Source organism: Bos indicus, chromosome 17 (genome assembly GCF_029378745.1).
Source record: "Bos indicus isolate NIAB-ARS_2022 breed Sahiwal x Tharparkar chromosome 17, NIAB-ARS_B.indTharparkar_mat_pri_1.0, whole genome shotgun sequence".
NCBI classification, from domain to species: Eukaryota; Metazoa; Chordata; class Mammalia; order Artiodactyla; family Bovidae; genus Bos; species Bos indicus.
In genome coordinates this window covers 4,702,023-4,722,557 of record NC_091776.1, presented here as the reverse complement: position 1 = coordinate 4,722,557, position 20,535 = coordinate 4,702,023, and the positions used below count along the sequence as shown (strand labels likewise).

The following is a 20,535-nucleotide window of genomic DNA, read 5'->3' as shown; positions in this document are numbered from 1 at the left end:
TCTCTCCCCCGCGCCCGGGACTAGGACCCCGGACCTGGGGAAGCGTCTCCGCTGAGATTCGAGGAGCTGGCGGAACCCGCAAGCCGGGAGACCCCTTCCTTTAGCGTCAAGCCCAGTGACACCTCCCCTAGTGAGCGAGCCCCCAACTCGGCTTGGGGGAACCAGGCTCGGCGGGGGCCCCGGAGGCGCGGGGCTGAGTCGCCGACCCTAGCGGGGCCAGGGAGGGGCGCGTCGGTGAGGCTGCTGCTCCAGGACCTTCTGCCGGAGGACTCTCGCCCGGCGCTGCCGGGAGGCGCAGGGTCCGGCCGGGTCCCGGCGTCCGCCCGACGGGCCCGCGTGTCCCAGCGTCGAGGGCGGCCGGGCCTCCCCGGCGCGCGCCCCGGGCCCGCCGCGGAGCCTGCGCGGCGCGTGTGGGCGTCTATCTGGGCCCGCGCACCGGCGCCCTCTCCCTCACCCTCCCGCCGCCGCCCAGATAAGGACGCGCAGGCGCCGGCGGCCCAACCGGCACTGGCCAAACGGGGCTCCTCGGGGACTCGGGCGGAGGCAGCGCCCTCGGAGCCTTTCGTGCGGCCGGGCCGGTGGCGCTTCGGTGAGTGGCTGGGTTGGGACACGAGCCGGGGGTTGGGGATGGAAGGACGCGGTGGACCGCTTGCCAGTGCAGAGACCTGGGGAACTGCTGGGCCTCCAGAAAGAAATCGGGTCCCGATGTCCCCCATGCCGACTCCTCGGGAGTCCATTTTCAAACAGCTGTTTGCATAGAAACTGCCCCTGGGGTTTGACTGTCTGTGATCCCCTCTCTCCTGACCCATGGTTGTCTTCCTGGAATGAATCGCGAGCGCTTTTTTCTCTTTAGAGCATCCTTTGGCGCCTGTGTGCTTCCCCCCCCCCCCTCTTGGTTTGGGGACATTGAGAGAAGCTGAAAATGTACCTTGAAAACACAGGCGTTTTTATCTCTGCTCCCAGGGTGTCGCGCTCAGGGGTGTCTGTGGATTGTTGTGCGACAGCGGATTAACTGCGGGGACAGAAAGCATCTTGGGTTCTTCACTGCAGGTGAAAGTGCCAAGGTGAAGATCTAGTTGGGTGTTGTCAGCTCTGGTTCCACTGTGTGGTTGACGTTTTGTGTTCAATAATCAAGAAAGGTTTTGAAAGATAGGTGATGGGGGGAGGTGTTTTCCCAGTAAGTTGGTGGAAGCAAACATTCCGTGTTTTAGAATTGACTGCTCCTTCCCCACCCTCTCCTCTCTCCCCAAATAAAACAGAGCTGTGGGTTCCTCTGCCTCTTCTCTCCACACCGGGCTTGCTCTGCCCCCGTTTGTCATCAGAAGGGTGTGGGCCAGCCTTTCCTGCTCCCACCTCATCTGTGACACAAGTCAGGAATCAAAGGGAGAGGTTTTTCTGGTAGGTTTCCCCTGGCGTTTACTTTTGCTTTTTGTTGACCTAGCGGGTGAGTGATCAGCTGAGCAACAGGGCCCTACTAACCTTCTTTCAGGAAAGCTCTGAGCCCCGAAGGAGCTTTCAGGAACACGTTTTCCTCCTAAATACACTGTGAAATGAAATATACTTATTCTTTTCTTCCCTGCCACCCACTCCCTTCAAGAGCTTCAACACTGTTTCTGACACCAAGAGCAAAGGCAAGAGTCGGGCTCCTTTGAAGACCCTTATAAACATTCTCATTCTAAGACTTTTTGCTTACTGATCAGCTCAAATGTCCCCTTATTAAAAACCCATAGTTGGGAGATGCTCAGCTGAGTTACAGCCTCCCCAGGAGAGACCTCCACTCAGATTTACCCCCAGTGGGTCCTGATTAGCAGTTAGGGGACTTGAAGAGAAGTTCTCATCTTCAGAGACTGATTGTGACACCTCTATGATTTACTCAGGGCTGGGCATTTGTCAACCTTAGCAGCCGTCCCCCCTGCTGCTGAGGTCCCCAACCTGTAGGTAAGATGTTAAATACGAGCCTGTCTCTCTTTGCCCTGGGGGAGATTGATGAGACACTTGACATTTTCCAGATAGAGCCCAAAGCTCATTCCATTGTCAGGAAGGCAGCCGCCCACTGTGTGAAGCAGTCTGCTTCGGGGCTGCTTCGTCACCTGTGTTCTCGCAGGCTTGGAGAGTACACCTTTGCATCTTCACTGCGGACAAGCTTGAATCTGGCACTTTGTGTGTCCTCTGTTTTAATATCTCATGGGACTGTGGAAAGGGTTAGAATGTCTGTCTGCACTTTCTTTTTCCTGCCATCTCTTTGACATTGGAAATCCTGGCCCAAGGGGGAAGCCCTGTCAAAGCCCCATTGAGGCTTCTAGTAAAAGCATTAGCATCTTAGCTAATCATTGCTGGAGAACTCATTCATTAGAAGCTGTTGGGGGCCTAGGATCCTTGTATGTTACCCTGGGAAAAAATTAGCCAGACAACATACCAGGCACAATGTTGTAAATTTTCTTTTGTTCCTTTAACTTTCTAAAATAGCATTCTTTCTCAAGACAGAATAGTGGTTAGAATCCTGCCCATGCAAAACCAGCTCGTGTCACTTTTTACTTTGACAAGCTTTAAGCTTGTATTTCCTCTGCAGAAAAGGCTGTACTCAAAAGAACCTATATGCTTAGGGGCTTTGGTATTAGGAGACAGTGTTGTTGCACGACCTTTGAGGGCATAGTCTTTCTCACTCTTTATTAGTATCTTCACATTTGCTATGGGAGGTTTAATGGCACAGCTGTGCATATACTAACACAGCGCCGAATGAGTTACTTCTTTCTAGGATGGGGACATTTTTAGCTCATCACCATTCTTAACAGGGATAATCTATAAACAAGTCAGCATATCTGGAATTGGAGGTGAATTGGAGCATTAGCAATTCTTCTATATATGAGATATTTCGTGTACAGAAGTATTTTAAAATATGTAAGGATAAACTGCCAAGATTACCTGTAGAGTCTTGAGAGAAGAAGAGTTCAAATATAACTATAAACTGTAATTGACAATGAGTCATTTGCTTTAGGGGTGCCAACTATGAAAACAGCCTAGTTACGCCCCTAATGATAATTATGAAAATTCCTTCTAAAAGCTGGTTGCATCTCTAGTGAGTTGTAAGTTGGCTTGGATAAATATTTTCAGTTTTACTTTCTAAAACATTATGCCATGATGACACTTCACACAACAATGTGAATGTACTTAATGCCACTGATGTGCACTTCAGTTCAGTTCAGTTCAGTTCAGTCGCTCAGTCGTGTCCGACTCTTTGCGACCCCATGAATCACAGCACGCCAGGCCTCCCTGTCCATCACCAACTCCCAGAGTTCACTCAGACTCACGTCCATCGAGTCAATGATACCATCCAGCCATCTCATCCTCTGTCGTCCCCTTCTCCTCCTGCCCCCAATCCCTCCCAGCATCAGAGTCTTTTCCAATGAGTCAACTCTTCGCATGAGGTGGCCAAAGTACTGGAGTTTCAGCTTTAGCATCATTCCTTCCAAAGAAATCCCAGGGCTGATCTCCTTCAGAATGGACTGGTTGGATCTCCTTGCAGTCCAAGGGATGTGCACTTAAAAGTGTTTAAAATGCTTAAAAAAATTTATCCAATTATCCTATTTTCTCCCCATATATAATTTTTAGAACTTAAATATTTAAATGTTTCATAAAAACGTTTGTTCCCGTAATGTGTAGAAATGTAATATACAATCACTGAGTATTGAAAAAGGACAAAGGTCATAAACCTAGTAACTTAGAAAGCAGAGATTGGAAATATTAAAGGTACGTTTCTAGTAGCCAAGGGCAACTTAGCATTTTACTTGTAAACCCAATATGTATTTTAAGGCAAATGCACTACTTGTGAAAATAAAGAGAAATTGTATATGCATCTGATACCAGTTGTTAGTAATGGCTAACCACATACCAGGCGTCTTGGTAAGGGTGTACATGTATGAGCTCATTTATCTCATACAAACCAATGGAATGGTGTATGCTTACAGTGTGGAGTACAGAGGAGGATGCTGAAAAAAAGTTAAATAATCTACCTCAGCCCAGGTTGCACCCCCAAAGAAGTAGCAGACCTGGGATCTGAAGAAGAGACTCTTTTTGGAGTCTTCCCTCTTCCTCCTGAGGCAGGCCTGCCGTTTGTGTGTGATTCTGCGTGAAACATTTAATAACATTTACTCCTGTAGAATTCTGCTGTGTTTGATGAAGATGTGTAAGTGAATGCTGTAGAAGGATGATTCCTCCTCCATGTGAGCCTTTATCACCTGGACAGAACAGCCCCCTTTTTACATGCCCACATACTTGGGTGCACATTCCACAGCCTGCACAGGGCCCTGTGTCCACTCACCTGTCCTCATAGCTGAAGAAATGTAGTTGTTTTGACCCCTGTTTTCACACCAGATTCCGCCACCAAAAACACCAAAAACAAACATTTAAAGGTCAATAAAAACACAAGCCATTGAGATAAGCCCGTGACTGAGTGGACGAGGGGTAGACATGTGACAGGCGTGGTTTGGGCACCTCCCGTCTTGTGCCCGTGTCTGCTCTGCTAATAGTCTCAGATGGAGCAGGAGAGGCAGAGAAGTGTTCTGATGGTGCACAGAGAATGCCTTAACACGAGCCCGAAACAACTGCTGCGGGAGCGAAGGTGGAGGTCAATCCCAGCCTCCTAAATTTACAAAGGAGAAAGCCCAAGTCTAGTGAGAGGAAGTGGCCCTTCTAAAATTGTAAGCAAGAAAGGTGGGTTTCGATCTGGAACCTTTCATCTTCCTGCCTGGCATTCTTTCCTCTGCGGGGAAGCAGCATCATCAGGTATAGGTGGAAGATGGTGGCCTTGATTCTGGGAGAAGGTTTGGCCATTAGTTTATCATATGTGCAAGGTGGAGGGTGCCCTTTGACCCGCTGACCCGGGGACATGTCCCTACTGGAGAAAGGCAGAGTCACTAAGGCTTTAGCCATCTGGGTAATTTCCCCAGGGATGGGAGATCCACTGCCCCAAGGAAACAAGCCAGTTAGTGAACAAGTAGCTTATTCAGAAAGTGAGCTGAACCTATCGCAGGTTCTGGTAAATATGTGTTTATTGGTGAATGGAAGGTTTCCAGATGGGGTTTACCATTGCTGCTTTGGCAGCATTTCCAGGTAGTAAAATTTGGTTCACGTTTAGAAAGCTATTAGTCCCTTTCCGTGCTCTACTGGACCTGTGGCCCTCATTGATTTTAACATCCAGCTACTCTGGGAGGGCTGGCAGTGGCCTGGGAAGGGAGTCGCCATATGGCAGTGTCCTCCTGAACGGAACTGAAAGTTGTCTTATCTTTGCAGGTTTGGAAGAGGACACACCACCCCGCTGCCTTTTCTCTGGCGGCCTACTAGCAGATGGAAAAGCATGGCACAAGTTTGATGGCTGTGTCTGCTTCCCCAAGGGCAAGAAATTGCCTCCTTAGAAGGCAACGGTGCTATGCATGTTATGAACTGTGTCTCCTTGGTGAGCGATAAAGGCAATGGGAACACCGCCATGGCAGCCGGCTTCATGACTGCGCAGGCACCGCCCCCGCCACCTCCCCCGCCGCCACCGCCGCTCTGTCCCTACTCGGGGGAGGGGCTTCCCCCCTCCCCGCCCCCTCCCCCTCCACTGCCGGGGGGGCCTCCGGTACCCCCACCTCCTCCAGGACTACCCCCAAACTCTCACCTGAACGGCTACAGCCAGCTTGGTAAGAAAAAGCGGATGAGAAGCTTTTATTGGAAAACCATTCCAGAAGAGCAAGTTCGGGGCAAAACCAACATCTGGACCTTGGCAGCCAGCCAGCAGCATCACTACCAGATCGACACCAAGACCGTCGAAGAGCTGTTTGGGCAGCAGGAAGATGCCACCATGGCTCCCCCTTCCCGGAGGGGAGGGTCTTTACATTCGTCCTCCAGGGAGGCCAGAGAAGAGGTAAGAGAGGCCCACGGAGGTGGGGGGGTGGGGGGTGGCGCTTCTCCTCATGCTGCGTGGTTTTGTGTTTGGGTATGTGCCTCCGTTCCCAAACCTGCTGGAATCACTGAGACATGAGATAACCCGAGTGAGCACACTCTGAAAATGAAAGGAGGGCCCTATATGATGAGCCTGAGCTGAGCAGCAAGCAAGTGTAAGAGGCCTGCGAGCCGTATCCTCCCAGACGTCCCAGAGGACCATGACCTCATGCGGAGAACACGCTGTCTGGGGCCTCACTGGCCTCCCAGCCCAGCCCTGCCTGCAGCAAATCTGCATGTCCCACGCCCCTCCCCGCACCCCGGGTGGAAGAGCTCCGCGGAAACAAAACTCTGAGCTTCTGAACTCAGTTACTTGACATTAACTGGAGCTCTCTGAGACGAAATGCCTTTTATTAAATAACATCATTAAGTAATGTACATCCTTAGACGTTTATCTTTGTTTTTCCCTCCAGTTTTCTTTCCACAAGTGTTTTGAGGTGGTCTTTATTCCTCTGACCTCCTAATTAAATTTTGGCCTTTGTGGAACAGAGATTTCTGACAGCCAAAGCATAACGCTATTTTCAGATAGACTTTCTACAAAGCATGTTGCCAGTGATTAGATAGACTTTCTACAAAGCATGTTTCCAGTGAACACGAGCTGTGTTACTTTGAGAAAAATATAAAGCTAACAAGTTCTGAAAAGTTAAGTGAAAGCATGGCCCCAGAGAAACAGGTCACCATGTCTTACAGAAACTGATGCAAAATGAGCTTTGTAAGTATTCTCTGTTTAGAAGCATGAAGGTAAATTAAGACAGCCCTACTTGCTAGAAGAATTAATTAGGAAACCAAGAGGGAAAAGGATGTTGACACCCCCCAAAATAAGGGCAATAGAAATGCATTGTTTTTTAATCTGTTGGAAAGGAGCAAGGAAAATAGAGCTGACTAGATAAGAGAATGGGCAGAGCTCTGAAATGAAGTGGTAGCTCTCCACATCACTGAATTCTTGAGCTGGCAGTATTGACCTCTTTTCTCTGTCTGGGGGCCCTTGAAACTGGCTATATGGTCCCCTGTTGAAACAGCCAAGTTTTTATGAAATATGGAGAACCCTAGGAGTGGAATTAGGCGTGAGCTGAGAGGCATGTGAGAGGAGGTGTTCAGGACATGCTCAGCTTCCTGGCTTTCCCTGCTCTCTGCTTTGTGCAAAGACCTTTGATTTCTGAGCTCATCGCTTCAGTATCAGAAGGAGCAGGAAGTTGTTTCTTCAGTGCCCTGGGCTGTGACCTCACTTCCAGCAGAGGCTCCTGCTGGACAGTAGGTCATCCTTACCGTTGTTCCCCAGCTCTGCTTGCCGGCCTTCCAGCACTTTGAAGGAAAGAGTGGATGGGGGCCCGGAGTCAGAGCACGTGTCTCAGGAAAGCCCATCACAGACAGAAGGGGATCTGGCCGATCGGGCCCCCAGGGAGGCCGCCGGCCAGGTGTTTAAGAGGCTGTACAGAACTTGCTGCTGGATGTTTGTGACTTCAAGAGGGATTCAGACCCACTGATGGAAGGAACAGGAGGGGCTTATAACATCTTTTCCCAACTAAGGCAGAAGCAGAAATGTCTATTTCTTAGGCCAGATCTAAAATTCAGGTAAAAGAGTCTTTCTCTTCACCTCCCTTTACTCTAGGTACATCTTTTCTTTTTTTTTTTCTTTAACTTTAAAAAAAAACAAAGCCTGAAAGTGAATAATTATATTTTAAATTGTGGTGATATGTACATAGTATAACATTCACCCTCTTAAAATTTTTTAAAACTGTTTATTGATTTGGCTTTGCCAGGTCTTAGTTGCAGCATGTGGGATCTGCTTTCCCAACCAGAGATTGAACCTGGGCCCCCTGCATTGGAAGCACAGAGTCTTAGCCATTGGACCATGAGGGAAGTCTCTCTGAACAGTTTTTAAGTGTATCGTTTAGTAGCATGGAAACATTCACGTTGTTGAATGGCCACCATCACCACCCGTCCACAGAAGTCCTTGCATCTTGCAAAATGCAAACTGTTCCCGCTGTCCTCTCCCCCCAGCCCCTGGCAGCCACCCTTCCCCTTTCTGTCTCTCTGAGTCTAACTACCCGAGGTACCTCGCACAGTATTTGTCTTTTTGTGACCGGACTGTTTCACTTAGCACAGTGTTTTCAAGGTTCATCCATGCTGTAACATGTGCCAGAATTTTCAGGCTAATATTCCATTGCATGTGTATATCACAGCGTTTCCCAGGTGGCTCGGTGGCAAAAGATTCTGCCTGCGAAGGCAGGAGTTGTATGAGACTCAGTTTTGATCTCTGGGTCAGGAAGATCCCCTGGAGGAGGAAGTGGCAACCCACTCCAGTACTCTTGCCTGGAGAATCCCATGGACAGAGGAGCCTGGTGGGCTACAGTCCAGAGGGTCACAAAGAGTCGGATGCGACTGAGTGACTGAGCAAGCAGGCATATATTTATCATATTTTTTTTATCTAGCCATCCTTGACGGACACTTGGGTCGCTTCCACCTTTTGGTTTTTGTGAATAATGCTGCTATGAATGGTGGGTGTGCAGATATCTTTTAACACATGTAGGTCCTAATCTGAGAGACAGCTGTCTAGAAAGAAAAATGAAATCACCACGACTATATTATAAGGTGATCTAACTCTTCAACTCTTCAGTACTCAGGATAAGTAGTGAAGGTAGATGGATTTAAGGATAGATTAGGTAATATTGTCACATCACAGGGGGTCCAGAATTCATTTCCATTTTTCATGCTATCTCCAACATGGCTCAAAGTAAGAAGTATCACATATACTACATATACTTCTTTTTTTGGCAAAAGAATACAGTACATGCTATTTTATTCCGTCATTAGATTTTCTTGTAGAGAAGTTACAGCCCAGCAGAATGGTAGTCTAACACAGACCAGGGATCCATCTTCCGATTCCCTCAGTAGTAAGTGGAGTCCAGGGTTGAAACTGCAAATGAAGTGTGCACGGGAAGCCTGTAGCCAAGGAGCTCCGTCCTGAGCCTGGAAGTGTGGCTTTCCAGTCTGCTGCCACACAGCTCATAGTTCTGGAGACTCAGACACACCACGAATCCGATTATGTCCCCTTGAAATGTAATAACCTCCTAAAGAAATGACCTGCCGTTATGCGGTGGGCTCTGGCTTTAAAGAGCTTATAAAGCATTACAAATAAGTTCCATTGTACTCTGAAGGAAGAAATTACTGGGAGACAGAGAAGAACTGGATTTGAGAATGGCTAAATTTAGGAAAAGCAACATCTGAAATAGTAAATTAGAACATTTAGTAAGGGGGAAAAGGTTATGAAATACTGTCTGTGTATCTTTGTTAGCTAAAAATTAACTTGAAGAGGCTACAGATGCTACAATAATAAACTGTAATAAAGTAACTAGAAATAACAAACAAACAAATTACTGGGGTAGTAATAAAGAGATTCAACTCAAACTCCATCTTCTTTCCTGAGTTCGGTGGTCTCAGGTCTGAGAAGCCCCTGTCCATCTGTTAGCGCTGCTCTTCAGCCCCCCAGAGCTGGTTACTTAGGGCTGCATTTGTCTCCCTACAGAATCTGAAATGCTCTGAAGGGGAAGACAGTCCTAGCCATCTCGTCTCCTCCAAAGAAAGTAAACTGAACTGCCAGAAGTGAGCCAAAGGAGCAGAGGGACTGTCTTATAAGACACCAGTATGATGGGTCAAAATAGGTGTTCACAGAGAAAACTGTAAGATGAATGGGGTCTGAGGACATAATGTGGAACCTGGTGACTGGTTGATAACACTGTTATTTGCTAGGAGAGTAGAACTTCACTCTACACACACACTCACAAAAGAGAAATATGTTAGGCGATGGATGTTCTTTAACTAGACGAGGGGAATGTATGTCAGCATGCAGTGTGTATATATATATCAAATCACCATGTATTCCTTAAATTTCTTACAATTTTATTTCTCAATTACATGTCCATAAAACTGAAATTTGAAAAAAAAATGTAAACGTTGAAAACACTTGAGGTCATTCACTGTGGTGTGTGTAGTAATATTATAATTACTGCTCATTACTCATACCACATAAGAAAGAATTAAAGTTGCTTATTAGAAAAAGGAAGGAGAGGAAAGAGAAAGGGAGGAAGGAAGATTGGCTTTTCTAAATTTGTGAAAAGTAATGTAATTTTCCCACATAGTAATTCAGGCATCAGTCATTCTTTGTCAGCTTCTGTTCTAGTCCCAGAATGTTCTGAAGTCTGAGACAAGTAGCAGGTGGCCTCCAGCGGTGGGGAGGGAAGGTTAGTGTGTACTGGGGACGGAGCCTCAGTTTGCAAGATGAAGGGCTCTGGAGATGTTTACACCATAGTGTAAGTGTACCTATTGCTGCTGAACTGTGCACTTAAAAAAATGGTTACCTGTTATGGTAAAATGGGAACTGTTGTGTGTATTTTGGGGCTTCCTGGGTGGCTCAACTGGTAAAGAATCCTCCTGCCATGCAGGAGACCTGGGTTCAACCCCTGGTCGGGGAAGATCCCCTGGAGGAGGGCATGGCAGCCCACTCCAGCATTCTTGCCTGGAGAATCCCCATGGACAGAGGAGCCTGGCGGGCTGCAGTCCATGGGGTCACAAAGAGTCAGACACGACTGAGCGACTGAACACAGCACAGCACGTGTGTATTTTACCACAGTTTAAAAAGGAAAGTTTCTTCTTCCTGTAATGAATACGAGAGGCAGAGTTTGGAGCAGATGGATGAGAGTATAAGAATGGTAGAAGAAAGGAGAAGCGCTTAGTTGGAGCTTTCACCAGCTTCCCTGAGCACGGAGACAGCGCTGCTGTTTCAGGGCTGCAGGCGGGCCTGAGCCCTGGCCCTGGCGGCCTGCGGGGAGGCTCTTCCGAGAGCTGCTGGGCCCCGGCCCTCGCATCTCGGCTCCCCTGTGCACCGGGGGGAGTGAACTCGCAGGCAGGCCCCTCGTGGGAACGGTCACGAGCTCTGCACGCCGAGGTCACGGGCGTGGCAGGCTGTGGTGTCCCAAGGAGTCGATAGGATTGACTGAACTGGTGGAGAGGGAGGGGTCGGGTCAGTCACCCTGTTCTTGGGCCGCTGGAGTGCACTCCTGGGGGTGACTCAGAGCACCAGCACCTCCTGCCCTACACTGCCGGGTATCTGAACCTCCGGCCAGCCTTTGGGGAAGTGAGATAAGCTAATTTACACGTGTCCTGATAACCCTCTTCAAAGGACTGTGTGATAACACCGCTTTGGGAGGCGTTCAGGTGATGCCCTCTGAGAGTAGGCTGCCCGCACTGGGCACAGCTGAAGAGGCCTGGAGAGAAGGGCGCCGTCCCCACAGCGTTCTCAGCCGCCTCACTCTCCTGTGCTTTGCAGGAGGCTCTGGGTGCCAGTTTCCCTTTAAGGTGCTCTTTCCCCAAGGAGCCCCTCTAATGACGGACCAGGTTCTGAAACTTCACTTCAGGCTGTGGAGACCGCTGCTGCCCCAGGCGTGGCCCCCGCGCTGTGCCCTCCTGGCTCAGAGCTCCACTCCCGGAACCTGGGTGCTGTCGTCTGTCCCACGCGAACAGCCCTGGGGTCACCGGGGCTTTGGCCAGGCCTGTGGACCACTCTCTGCAGACCTGCCCCCATTCCTGGAAAAGCATGTCAGTGTGAATACTGGGCTGGTGGGGACCTTCGCTATTTCTCTGTATTCCTGTATCCTCAGCAGAAGGGAAGGTCATAAGAACTGGGTGAATAGGAACCAGAGAGAGCCTGTTGCTTTGGGAAGGTATAAAATGACACCCCTAAGGCTCAGTTTCCTTATCTGTGAAATAGGGACAATGACAGTGATTTCTCCACCTGCTTTTCCAACAGCAGCAGCAGGGGGTCTAGATTGAGCACACAGAGCCCTGAGGACCGATGGGTGAAGAGGCTGAGGGTGGGGCTGGGCGAGGGTGCTGCTGCCAAGGTGAGATATAGCAGGAGGTGGTAGTTTAGTGAAAAAATATAAAAGAAGGTTTGTCCCCATTCTGGGTAGATATGAGTGCAGAAAAAGCTCTTCAGATCAGTGTGCATGTTCTTACATTTTAGTTGTGAATTCTATAACCACATCATTTTCTGTCTGAAATCCAGATTCCTCTTTTTGGTATAAGCTCTCCTCTTAGAGGATGTGAAGTGTGACTTTCTCTCCCGTCTCCTCTCCCCTCCCTTCACACTGAACTTGAACTGTAATCCCTGGGTAGGATTCCAATAAGGAGCCTGTCCTTTTAGCTTAGGAGTTTATTTTATGGCTGGCAGGTGATTGTGTTAAGATGAAATAAACCCCTCAGATAGTAAATAATGTGATTGTTTAAGATTAGTCTTCAAAAGCAGGCAACCATACTCTTGTAAAAATTTAACCTTCTAGCCAGGAAGTCCCATTAACTTTGGTTAACAATCTTGCTGCCTCTTATAAACTTAGAAGCAGGCCCAGAGATCAGGAATTTAATTTGAAACCTGATTCTTTTCTGTTCACAAATGAATCACGTACATTTGGAAAGAAAGAGCATTGTAGCAACATTCCTATTTAGCTAGTCTCCCTCCTCCGAAAAACAAATGGGGAAAATGGGAGAATTTTAAGGTTATCTTTCCTCCAGCTATTCTGGCCGGATGTTTACTTCCAAAGAAATGGCTTCTATGTTTAATAATACCCATCCCCTAAAAAGGGGCTTCCCTGATGGCTCAGACAGTAAAGAATCTGCCTGCAATGCAGAAGACACGAGTTCGATCCCGGGGTAGGGAAGATCCCTTGGAGGAGGGCATGGCAACCCACTCCATTATTCTCGCCTGGAGAATCCTGTGGACAGAGGAGACTGGCGGGCTACAGTCCATGGGGTCGCAGAGAGTTGGACACGTCTAAGTGACTGACACTACTACTACCTTCTATAAAAGGTTCTAATTTTCAGTCTGATAAGCCCTCCCCAATTATTACAGTAGTTCTCCCGTATCTGCAGGGAATACTTTCCAAGACCCCGGTGGATGCTTGAAACCATGAACAGTACCAAACTCTATATATACAGATGGTCCCATGATGTTTTTGACTTAGGGTTTTTCAACCTTACAATGGTATGGAAGCAATAGACATTCAGTAGAAGCCGTGCTTGGACTTTTGAGGTTTGCTCTTTCCGCACTGGCCGTCTGGGGTACAGTCCCGTCTTCCGATACTGGGCAGTGGGTGTGTGGCCGCTCCCGGCAGCCATGCCATCCCAAGAAGAAGAAGCCGACGCACTGACAGACGTTGTTTTCCACTTTCAGTACAGCGTTCCGCCAGTTTTACGAGAGGTGTTCCGCACTTTATTATAAAATACTCTGTGTTAGCCGATTTTGCTCAACTGTAAGCTCCGGTACTCTTGCCTGGAAAATCCCACGGACGGAGGAGCCTGTAGGCTGCAGTCCATGGGGCCACGAAGAGTCGGACACGACTGAGCGACTTCACTTTCACTTTTCACTTTCATGCATTGGAGAAGGAAATGGCAACCCACTCCAGTGTTCTTGCCTGGAGAATCCCAGGGGCGGGGGAGCCTGGTGGGCTGTGGTCTATGGGGTCGAACAGAGTCGGACACGACTGAAGCAACTTAGCAGCAGCAGCAGCAGCAGGCTCAGGTAAAGGTTCTGAACACATTTAAAGCAGGCTGCGCTAAGCTGTGATGTCAGCCGTTTAGGAGTGTGAAGTGCACTTTCAGTATTTTTAACTCTTGACGGGTTTATCAGGACGTAAGCTGCGGAAGGTCTGTACTGTGTTTTTCCCTGGACATACATAACTGTGATAAAGTTCAATATCAGTTAGGCACAGTAGGAGCTTAACAACAATATGGAATAGTAAAACAGAGCGGTTATGATGTTGCTGAACAAAGTTTATCTAAAAAAGACAGAAAATTTTATTTGCGCCAAATTGAGGACTATACCTCGGGAACAGCCTCCCAGAAAGCTCTGAGAACTGCTCCTCTCATTAGACATAAAAGCACAGTTGTATCAGTTTTTGAGACCGAGGGCTGTACATTCTACACAATCCAGATCTACCCATACAAAGCAAATAGTGGGTGATGGGTCATGGTGGCCCCTTACAAGATTAAGAAGGAAGGTTATCTCCTAAGGAGTTATCTCGTGGATGCCAAGAGAATGTTGCCTTTTATGGGTGAGCAGGTATTTCTGCCGATGGGGAGTTTTGGTCGATGCGTAAGACAGATACACGATACACACTAGAGGAGAAAGAGGAGGCCAAAGAGCAGAGAAAAAAAATTGTTTACATTTTCCTTGATTTGCCTTAGAATATGAATTTTTATTTCATGAATAATAATGAACTGTAATAAAAGTTATGTGAATGTGGTCTCTCTCAAAATATCTGGCACAAATTTAATGCCTTTTCCAGCACAACAAAGCACTTATCCACTGTGGCCGTAACTTCTGCAATTTAAGGGACAACAGCAAAGCTGGGAGGAATTTCTTTTTCCTTCTTCACAATTTCACGGGTGGAAGATTCTTTCTGACCACAGATCTTAGCAACCTTAGCAAATGAGTTTTTTCTTTCCTTGTTAAGAACTTTCACCTTTTCACTTAGAGGAAGCTCTTTACAGCCTCTCTCTGGCATATCTGAGTTGCCAGTGTTACCACCCTTGTGCTTTGGGCCATTACCAAGTAAAATAAGCAAGCATTGTGAACACAAGCGCCGTGGTACCATGCCGGTAACCCCATAACCCATAGCTACTGCGTGGCTAACGGGCAGGACACGCTGGACAGGGGTTGACTCACGTCCCTGTGGATGGAGTGGGATGGTGCGAGGATTCCAGAAATGCTCGCATGCCAAAAAAGAAAGCATCTTAGACTTGGTAAAATACAGCCTAGGAGTTTTCCCTTATAAATTCCCTTTTAAATTCTGAAAAAAGTGTAGGACACTTTCTTACCTCCTCCTTTAAAAGGGCTACTGGATCTACTCTTTGAATGAAAATAAAATTTTTGTTTAGAAAAATACTAAGAATTTTATTACGTTTCTGAAAATAACAGTGTTGGTCTTTTAACATCCCTAAATCAGGGTTGGAGCTCATGCTGCAATACCTTCAGAGTTCAAATCTCATATGATTCTTGCTATGCTAAGACAGCTATTTCCAAATTGGGGCTTTTAAATGTGGGCTGTGTTGTTCTAAGAGAAAATTGTAAAATTTAGAAAATGTTGATATAGTTTATTTAAGATTCAGTTCAGTTCAGTCGCTCAGTCGTATACAACTCTTTGCCACCCATTGAATCGCAGCACACCAGGCCTCCCTGTCCATCACCAACTCCCAGAGTTCACCCAGACTCACGTCCATCGAGTCAGTGATGCCATCCAGCCATCTCATCCTCTGTCGTCCCCTTTTCCTCCTGCCCCCAATCCCTCCCAGCATCAGAGATTATGCAATAATAAAATAGATCTATATGGGAATTCCCTGGTGGTCCAGTGGTTAGCTCAGTGCTTTCACTGCTTTGGGCCCAGATTCAATACCTGGTCAAGAAACTAAGGTCCCCAAGCCCTGCAGCTTGGCCAATATATATATGCATATTTATATGATTGTTTTATATATATATATATATGATTGTTACCATGTATATTTACGTATATATATATATATGATTGTTACCATATATATTTACATATATATATATATATATATATATATGATTGTTACCATTAAGGAAATATTGTAGAAAGCTTGGGGAGATAATATTTTGAAGCTATATTAGGTATCAGTCTGCAGATTTACATACTGGAAATTATTCTCTTACTTTAATACATTCTCATATTAATACATTATGTTGTAGTTTGATAGGTCTTAATTCTCTTCTCCAACTCTTTTTTAAGAAATCATTTTGTTTATTTAGGCTGTGCTGGGTCTTCGCTGCTGTGTGGACTCTTCTCTGGTTGCAGCGCGGGGCTCCCCTCTAGTCGTGGCGTGCAGGCTTCTCATTGCGGTGGCCTCTCTTGCTGTGGAGCACGGGCTCCAGGGCGCTCAGGCTTCAGCAGCTGCAGTGCGGGGCTCGGTAGTTGTGGCTCCTGGGCTCTAGAGCACAGGCTCAGTAGTCTCCAGCTCTTCTCGTTAACACTTTAACAATCTTATGTGTCTTCTGTTTTTTTCCAGATTACTCTCTTGGATGCAAAACGGAGCATGAACATTGGGATATTTCTTAAGCAATTTAAGAAGTAAGATTTTTGCACACATTTGAAACTTTAGTCACACCTCTGCTGTCAGCATTAGACTCTGTGGGTGTGAGCTGAAACGCAGATTCTAATGAGGGAAAGGCACCCCTCATCCCTTCAAATTGTTTTAGGCACATGTCGTGAAGGGTCCCCAGGTGTGTGTCACTTGCTGCTGTTTTCCTCCATAAAAGCATAATCTAGTCGCTTGGGGCTCAGGGAGAATTGCCTTGGGGCATCTCTTCAAGCCTGACATGTCAGGGAATCTATAAATTCACCTGAGGTGTTGCCCCGTTAGTGGAGGATGGACAAGTGAGTCAAAGAGTGGTTAAGTTCAGGTGTGCTAACGTGGAAAGGAGAGGGCTGTGGCTCCAGGAGGTTGACCGAACTGCTTTTCTTCTCCCAGAGAAGATGCTACTGTTAGCCTCTCCGGGATGCCCAAGGGTGGTTCCCCATGGAAGGGACCTCCGGCATGTCAGGACGCCCTGCGTGCCCTGGCAGGGGGCTGTTACGGTCACTGACACGAGACCACCTGTCAGACAGGGAGGGAGGCGGGGTGGGAAGGAGGGTCGAGGCGATCTGCTTTCATTTCCACTGGCTTGTGTTTCTCAGGCACTGCAGCAAATGTGAAATGGAATCTGATTGTTGTCTTTTCAAGGTCACCTCCGTCCATCGTGGAAGATATCCATCACGGAAAGAGTGAACACTATGGATCAGAGACGTTGCGAGAATTTCTTAAGCTTTTGCCAGAGTCAGAGGAGGTAAGGAATTTGGGGCATGAGTTTTTGATGCCAAGAGCGATAATAGAGGCGTCATCTTTTTTAGGATTTTTAGGAACGTCAGAACTCACATGGAATGGGCACTCTTTTACCCAGAGCCCGGGTTTTCTCTTGTAACAGTAAAAAGTTACCCAGTAGAAGGAGTACAAGTTATGGGGTTAAAGAACCTGGGTTTAAATTGACATTCCTTCCCTTAATTGAGAAAGTGGGCAAGTTTCTTAAGTCCTGTGAACTTTAGTTTCCTCACCTGTAAAGTAAGGATAATGAGGCTTACCTCATTGAATCGTTGAGATGATTAAGCCCTCGTTATGCAGCTAACGTGGTATTTGGCACAGGGGAGCTCAATAAACGTTAGTTCCCTTTTCTGTCAACTAAGGTGATCTTTGCCTAGGGTGTACCTGGGGTTGTTTGATAATGCATTTTTGTTTTAAAAAAAGGAAAGACTGACCACTTCTGAATAAAGATGCTCTAAAAACTAAGAGGTAGGTAAATTGTTAATAGATGTTGTATGTATTAACTGACTAAAGATGGAGATGGCTATGTTGACAATATAGTACCGCAGTATAAATAAAGTTACTGATTTTGGAGGGACTGAATTAACTGAATCTTTGCATGAATAGGAGCTTGATAGGATAAAAAAAGAAAGACAGTTTTGTAAAACCTTCCAAAATTGTGGTACTATTTCTGAATAAGTGACCCTTGAAAAAAATTCAGTAAAAGGCTAAATAAATACGTGTTATTTGAATAATACAAAGTCCTATAAAGTAAAAAGTGTAAGTTACCCTCTTACATACGCTGCTGGTTCCTCCCTCCCCAATCTCTCTCCTTTTCCCAGACATAATTTATGGAACTTGATTTTAGCACCATTAGTAACCAAAAACAATGTGTTTATGCTTTTTTCTTTTCCGTCAGTGCTAACTTCACAGTGCCAAGCTGAGGGTCTTAGTGGGCGACTGGGTCTTCAGGTATTCTGAGCTGCTCTCTTCACCTCAGGTTTCTGTTTGCAGATTAATTGTCATTTTCCAAAGCCAGGATTAGTTAACGGTGCTTGTTACTGTTAGGAAAGGGTCCTACAGAGTTGAGGGTGAAGTACATTAGATCACAGTTCACCCTGGATCCTACCTACTGAACACTCCTTAATCTTTTTTTGTGAAGAAAGGCATTCCAAAATCTTTTTTTGTAATTGAACTATATTGATTTACAGTATTGTGTTTCAGGTGTACTCAAAATCTTTTATTAGGATGGATAGCTTTAATGAATTGAGTTTTTAAGAAGATTTGGTTGCTCTGGAAATCTTATTCCTGCTTGGGCATTTCTCATGCCTGCTCCTGAGCACTGCTCCCGTACCTTCCTAACAGAGCTCTGAATTTCCAACTCAGTGGGAGTTAAGCGTGAGGGGAGGCTGCCAGCTTTATGCCACTGAAGAGGGAGGAGGTTAAATATGGTTTCCTTATTATCTTCCTTCCTGATTTAAAAATCAGAGGCAATTGAAAATTATGTTTAAAAAATCTTTAAATGCAAAGGCTGTGGAAGACTTAGGGATCTTCCAAAGAAGCAACTTAGCTGTCCAACCTCTCGTTTTCAAGAATCCTGTTTTTTTGTGTGTGGGAATAATTCAGAGGAAAGAGGCGGTTAAGGACGAGGTGACCAAAACCCACCCCAGCGCTGCCCTGAGGATCCCCAGGCACTCTCATCCGCAGATGATCCACTGACCCCAGAGACGAGACAGGGTCCCGCTGAGGCCTTGGGGTCCTGCAGGGCCTTCCGAGCCCGGGGACCCACCGTCCCCTCCCCCTGCAGGGTCCCCCTCGCTCTGTGTATCTGACAAGTTCGGTCACACTCTGCTCGTTTACATTCCCACCTCCTGGCCTTCGATGGGGCACGCCCTCCTCCGGGAGCTGAGCTTCCTGCGGCAGGAACGCCCTGACAGTCCCCAAGGCTGCCTGGCAGCCCGCCTTCAGCCCCTCCCTGGGGGCTGTGTGCCTCCCTGGGCAGGAGCCACCTCCCGACTGCTGCCCCTGCAGGGACAGGCTGGCTTTGCCGTGAGTGCTGGGCGGCTCTGGCCACCCCAGACCCCCACGCGGCGGGGGCGACCCTAGAGCCCTGGGTGGGGGGCGGAGGCTGGAGAAGAGGCCAAGGAGGAGGCAGGGCGCAGTGAAAGAGGCTGAGGAATGTGGCAGAAACACGCTAATAAATGCATCAGCAGGTGCACAACTGCGCCTTGCTCAGCCCGGGGGGTACGTCCCGTGCTCGTTTTTTAGCACAGGGAGGGGCCATGCACTGACTGCGTGCCCGGAGTTCCTGGCACAAGCCAGGGCCACAGGGAGCCCAGCTCTGGCACAGAGAGTTGGTAAATCATCCCCGTGGGGGCTGGGTGTGTTTTTTTCATCCGATCCGCATGGTGACATTGTAAGCTCTTCCTCGGGTAACAGACGAGACCCTGTCCCGTGCCATAGAACTGACGGGCCATGGAGGGCGGGGGGCTTGGCCTGACTCATCTGACCCCTGGGCCACCCTCACCACCTCCCTCTGTGGAAGGAAGGACAAGGGTTTCCCACCCCCTGCCTGCTCCAGGCCAGCCCCCAGGCCTGCGTCACCTCCGCTGTCACAGGGAACCGAGGCACCAGTGTGAGTGTCAGCGCGGTGACACCCTCAGCGGCAGCTGAGCTGGTGAAGGGGACCGGCGTGGCCGCCAGCTCACCCGGGTTCATGTGTTTCCTGCCTTTCACCACAAAGCTTTTTATCTGGCACATTTTTTTCGTCTTGCCTCAAACTCCTGTTTAAAACTTGTACAGGGAGATGGTGTACTTTGGCCACCTCATGCGAAGAGTTGACTCATTGGAAAAGACTCTGATGCTGGGAGGGATTGGGGGCAGGAGGAGAAGGGGACGACAGAGAATGAGATGGCTGGATGGCATCACTGACTCGATGGACGTGAGTCTGAGTGAACTCCGGGAGTTGGTGATGGACAGGGAGGCCTGGCGTGCTGCGATTCATGGGGTGGCAAAGAGTCGGATACGACTGAGCTACTGAACTGAACTGACTGAACTGAGAGGGAGATGGTGGTGGTTTAATTGCTAAGTCATGTCCATTTCCTGGCGACCCCACCAGGCTCCTCTGTCCATGGCATTTCCCAGGCAAGACTGTAGTGGGTTGCCATTCCCTTCTCCAGGGGATCTTTCTGACCCAGGGGTCGAACCTGGGTCTCCTGCACTGCAGCTGGATTCTTTACCAACTGAGCTCCCAGGGAAGAGGGAGATGGTAGACCCAGAATGAAAGCATGTTCCCTGCCTGGGCCCCGAGATGGGGCTGGACAAGGAGCCGTGGGCCGTGCAGGAGCCGTGCCCTCTGTGGGTGCTGGTGCCCTTCCGCCGGCTCAGCATCAGGGACTTGGGGCTGGAGGTGGTGCTGCTGTCTGTAGCAGCAAGCTGCCTTGCCCCTCCTGATGTTTTTATCACCTCATTCTTACCTTGTTTGTTCACTCTGCTCCTGGGAGAGGAGGAAGCCCTGGGGTCTTCTGTTGGGTGGGTCTGCTATTTGGTGGGAAACCCTGCCGTTTCATGGCCATGTGAGTGGACTTAGCCGGGATGAAGGAGGCCTGCTCTGTGGAATGCATGAGTCTTAAGGAGCAGGCTGTTTGT

At 48.0% G+C, this 20,535-nt stretch overlaps 1 protein-coding gene across 2 annotated transcripts in view; it reads left to right on the top strand.

The window, feature by feature from the left end:
- Window positions 1–20,535, top strand: part of FHDC1 (FH2 domain containing 1) — a 40,872-nt gene that overhangs the window by 851 nt on the left and 19,486 nt on the right. Inside the window, exons 1-4 of one of the 2 annotated variants that reach the window (XM_070768971.1) lie at window positions 461–589; window positions 5,290–5,902; window positions 16,060–16,121; window positions 16,774–16,876. In XM_070768971.1, coding sequence (XP_070625072.1) covers window positions 5,426–5,902; window positions 16,060–16,121; window positions 16,774–16,876 — 642 coding nt within the window. In that variant the 5' untranslated portion in view covers window positions 461–589; window positions 5,290–5,425. Of the gene's footprint in view, window positions 1–460; window positions 590–5,289; window positions 5,903–16,059; window positions 16,122–16,773; window positions 16,877–20,535 lie in introns of those variants that run through there. The other variant, XM_070768970.1, reaches the window with a different exon arrangement.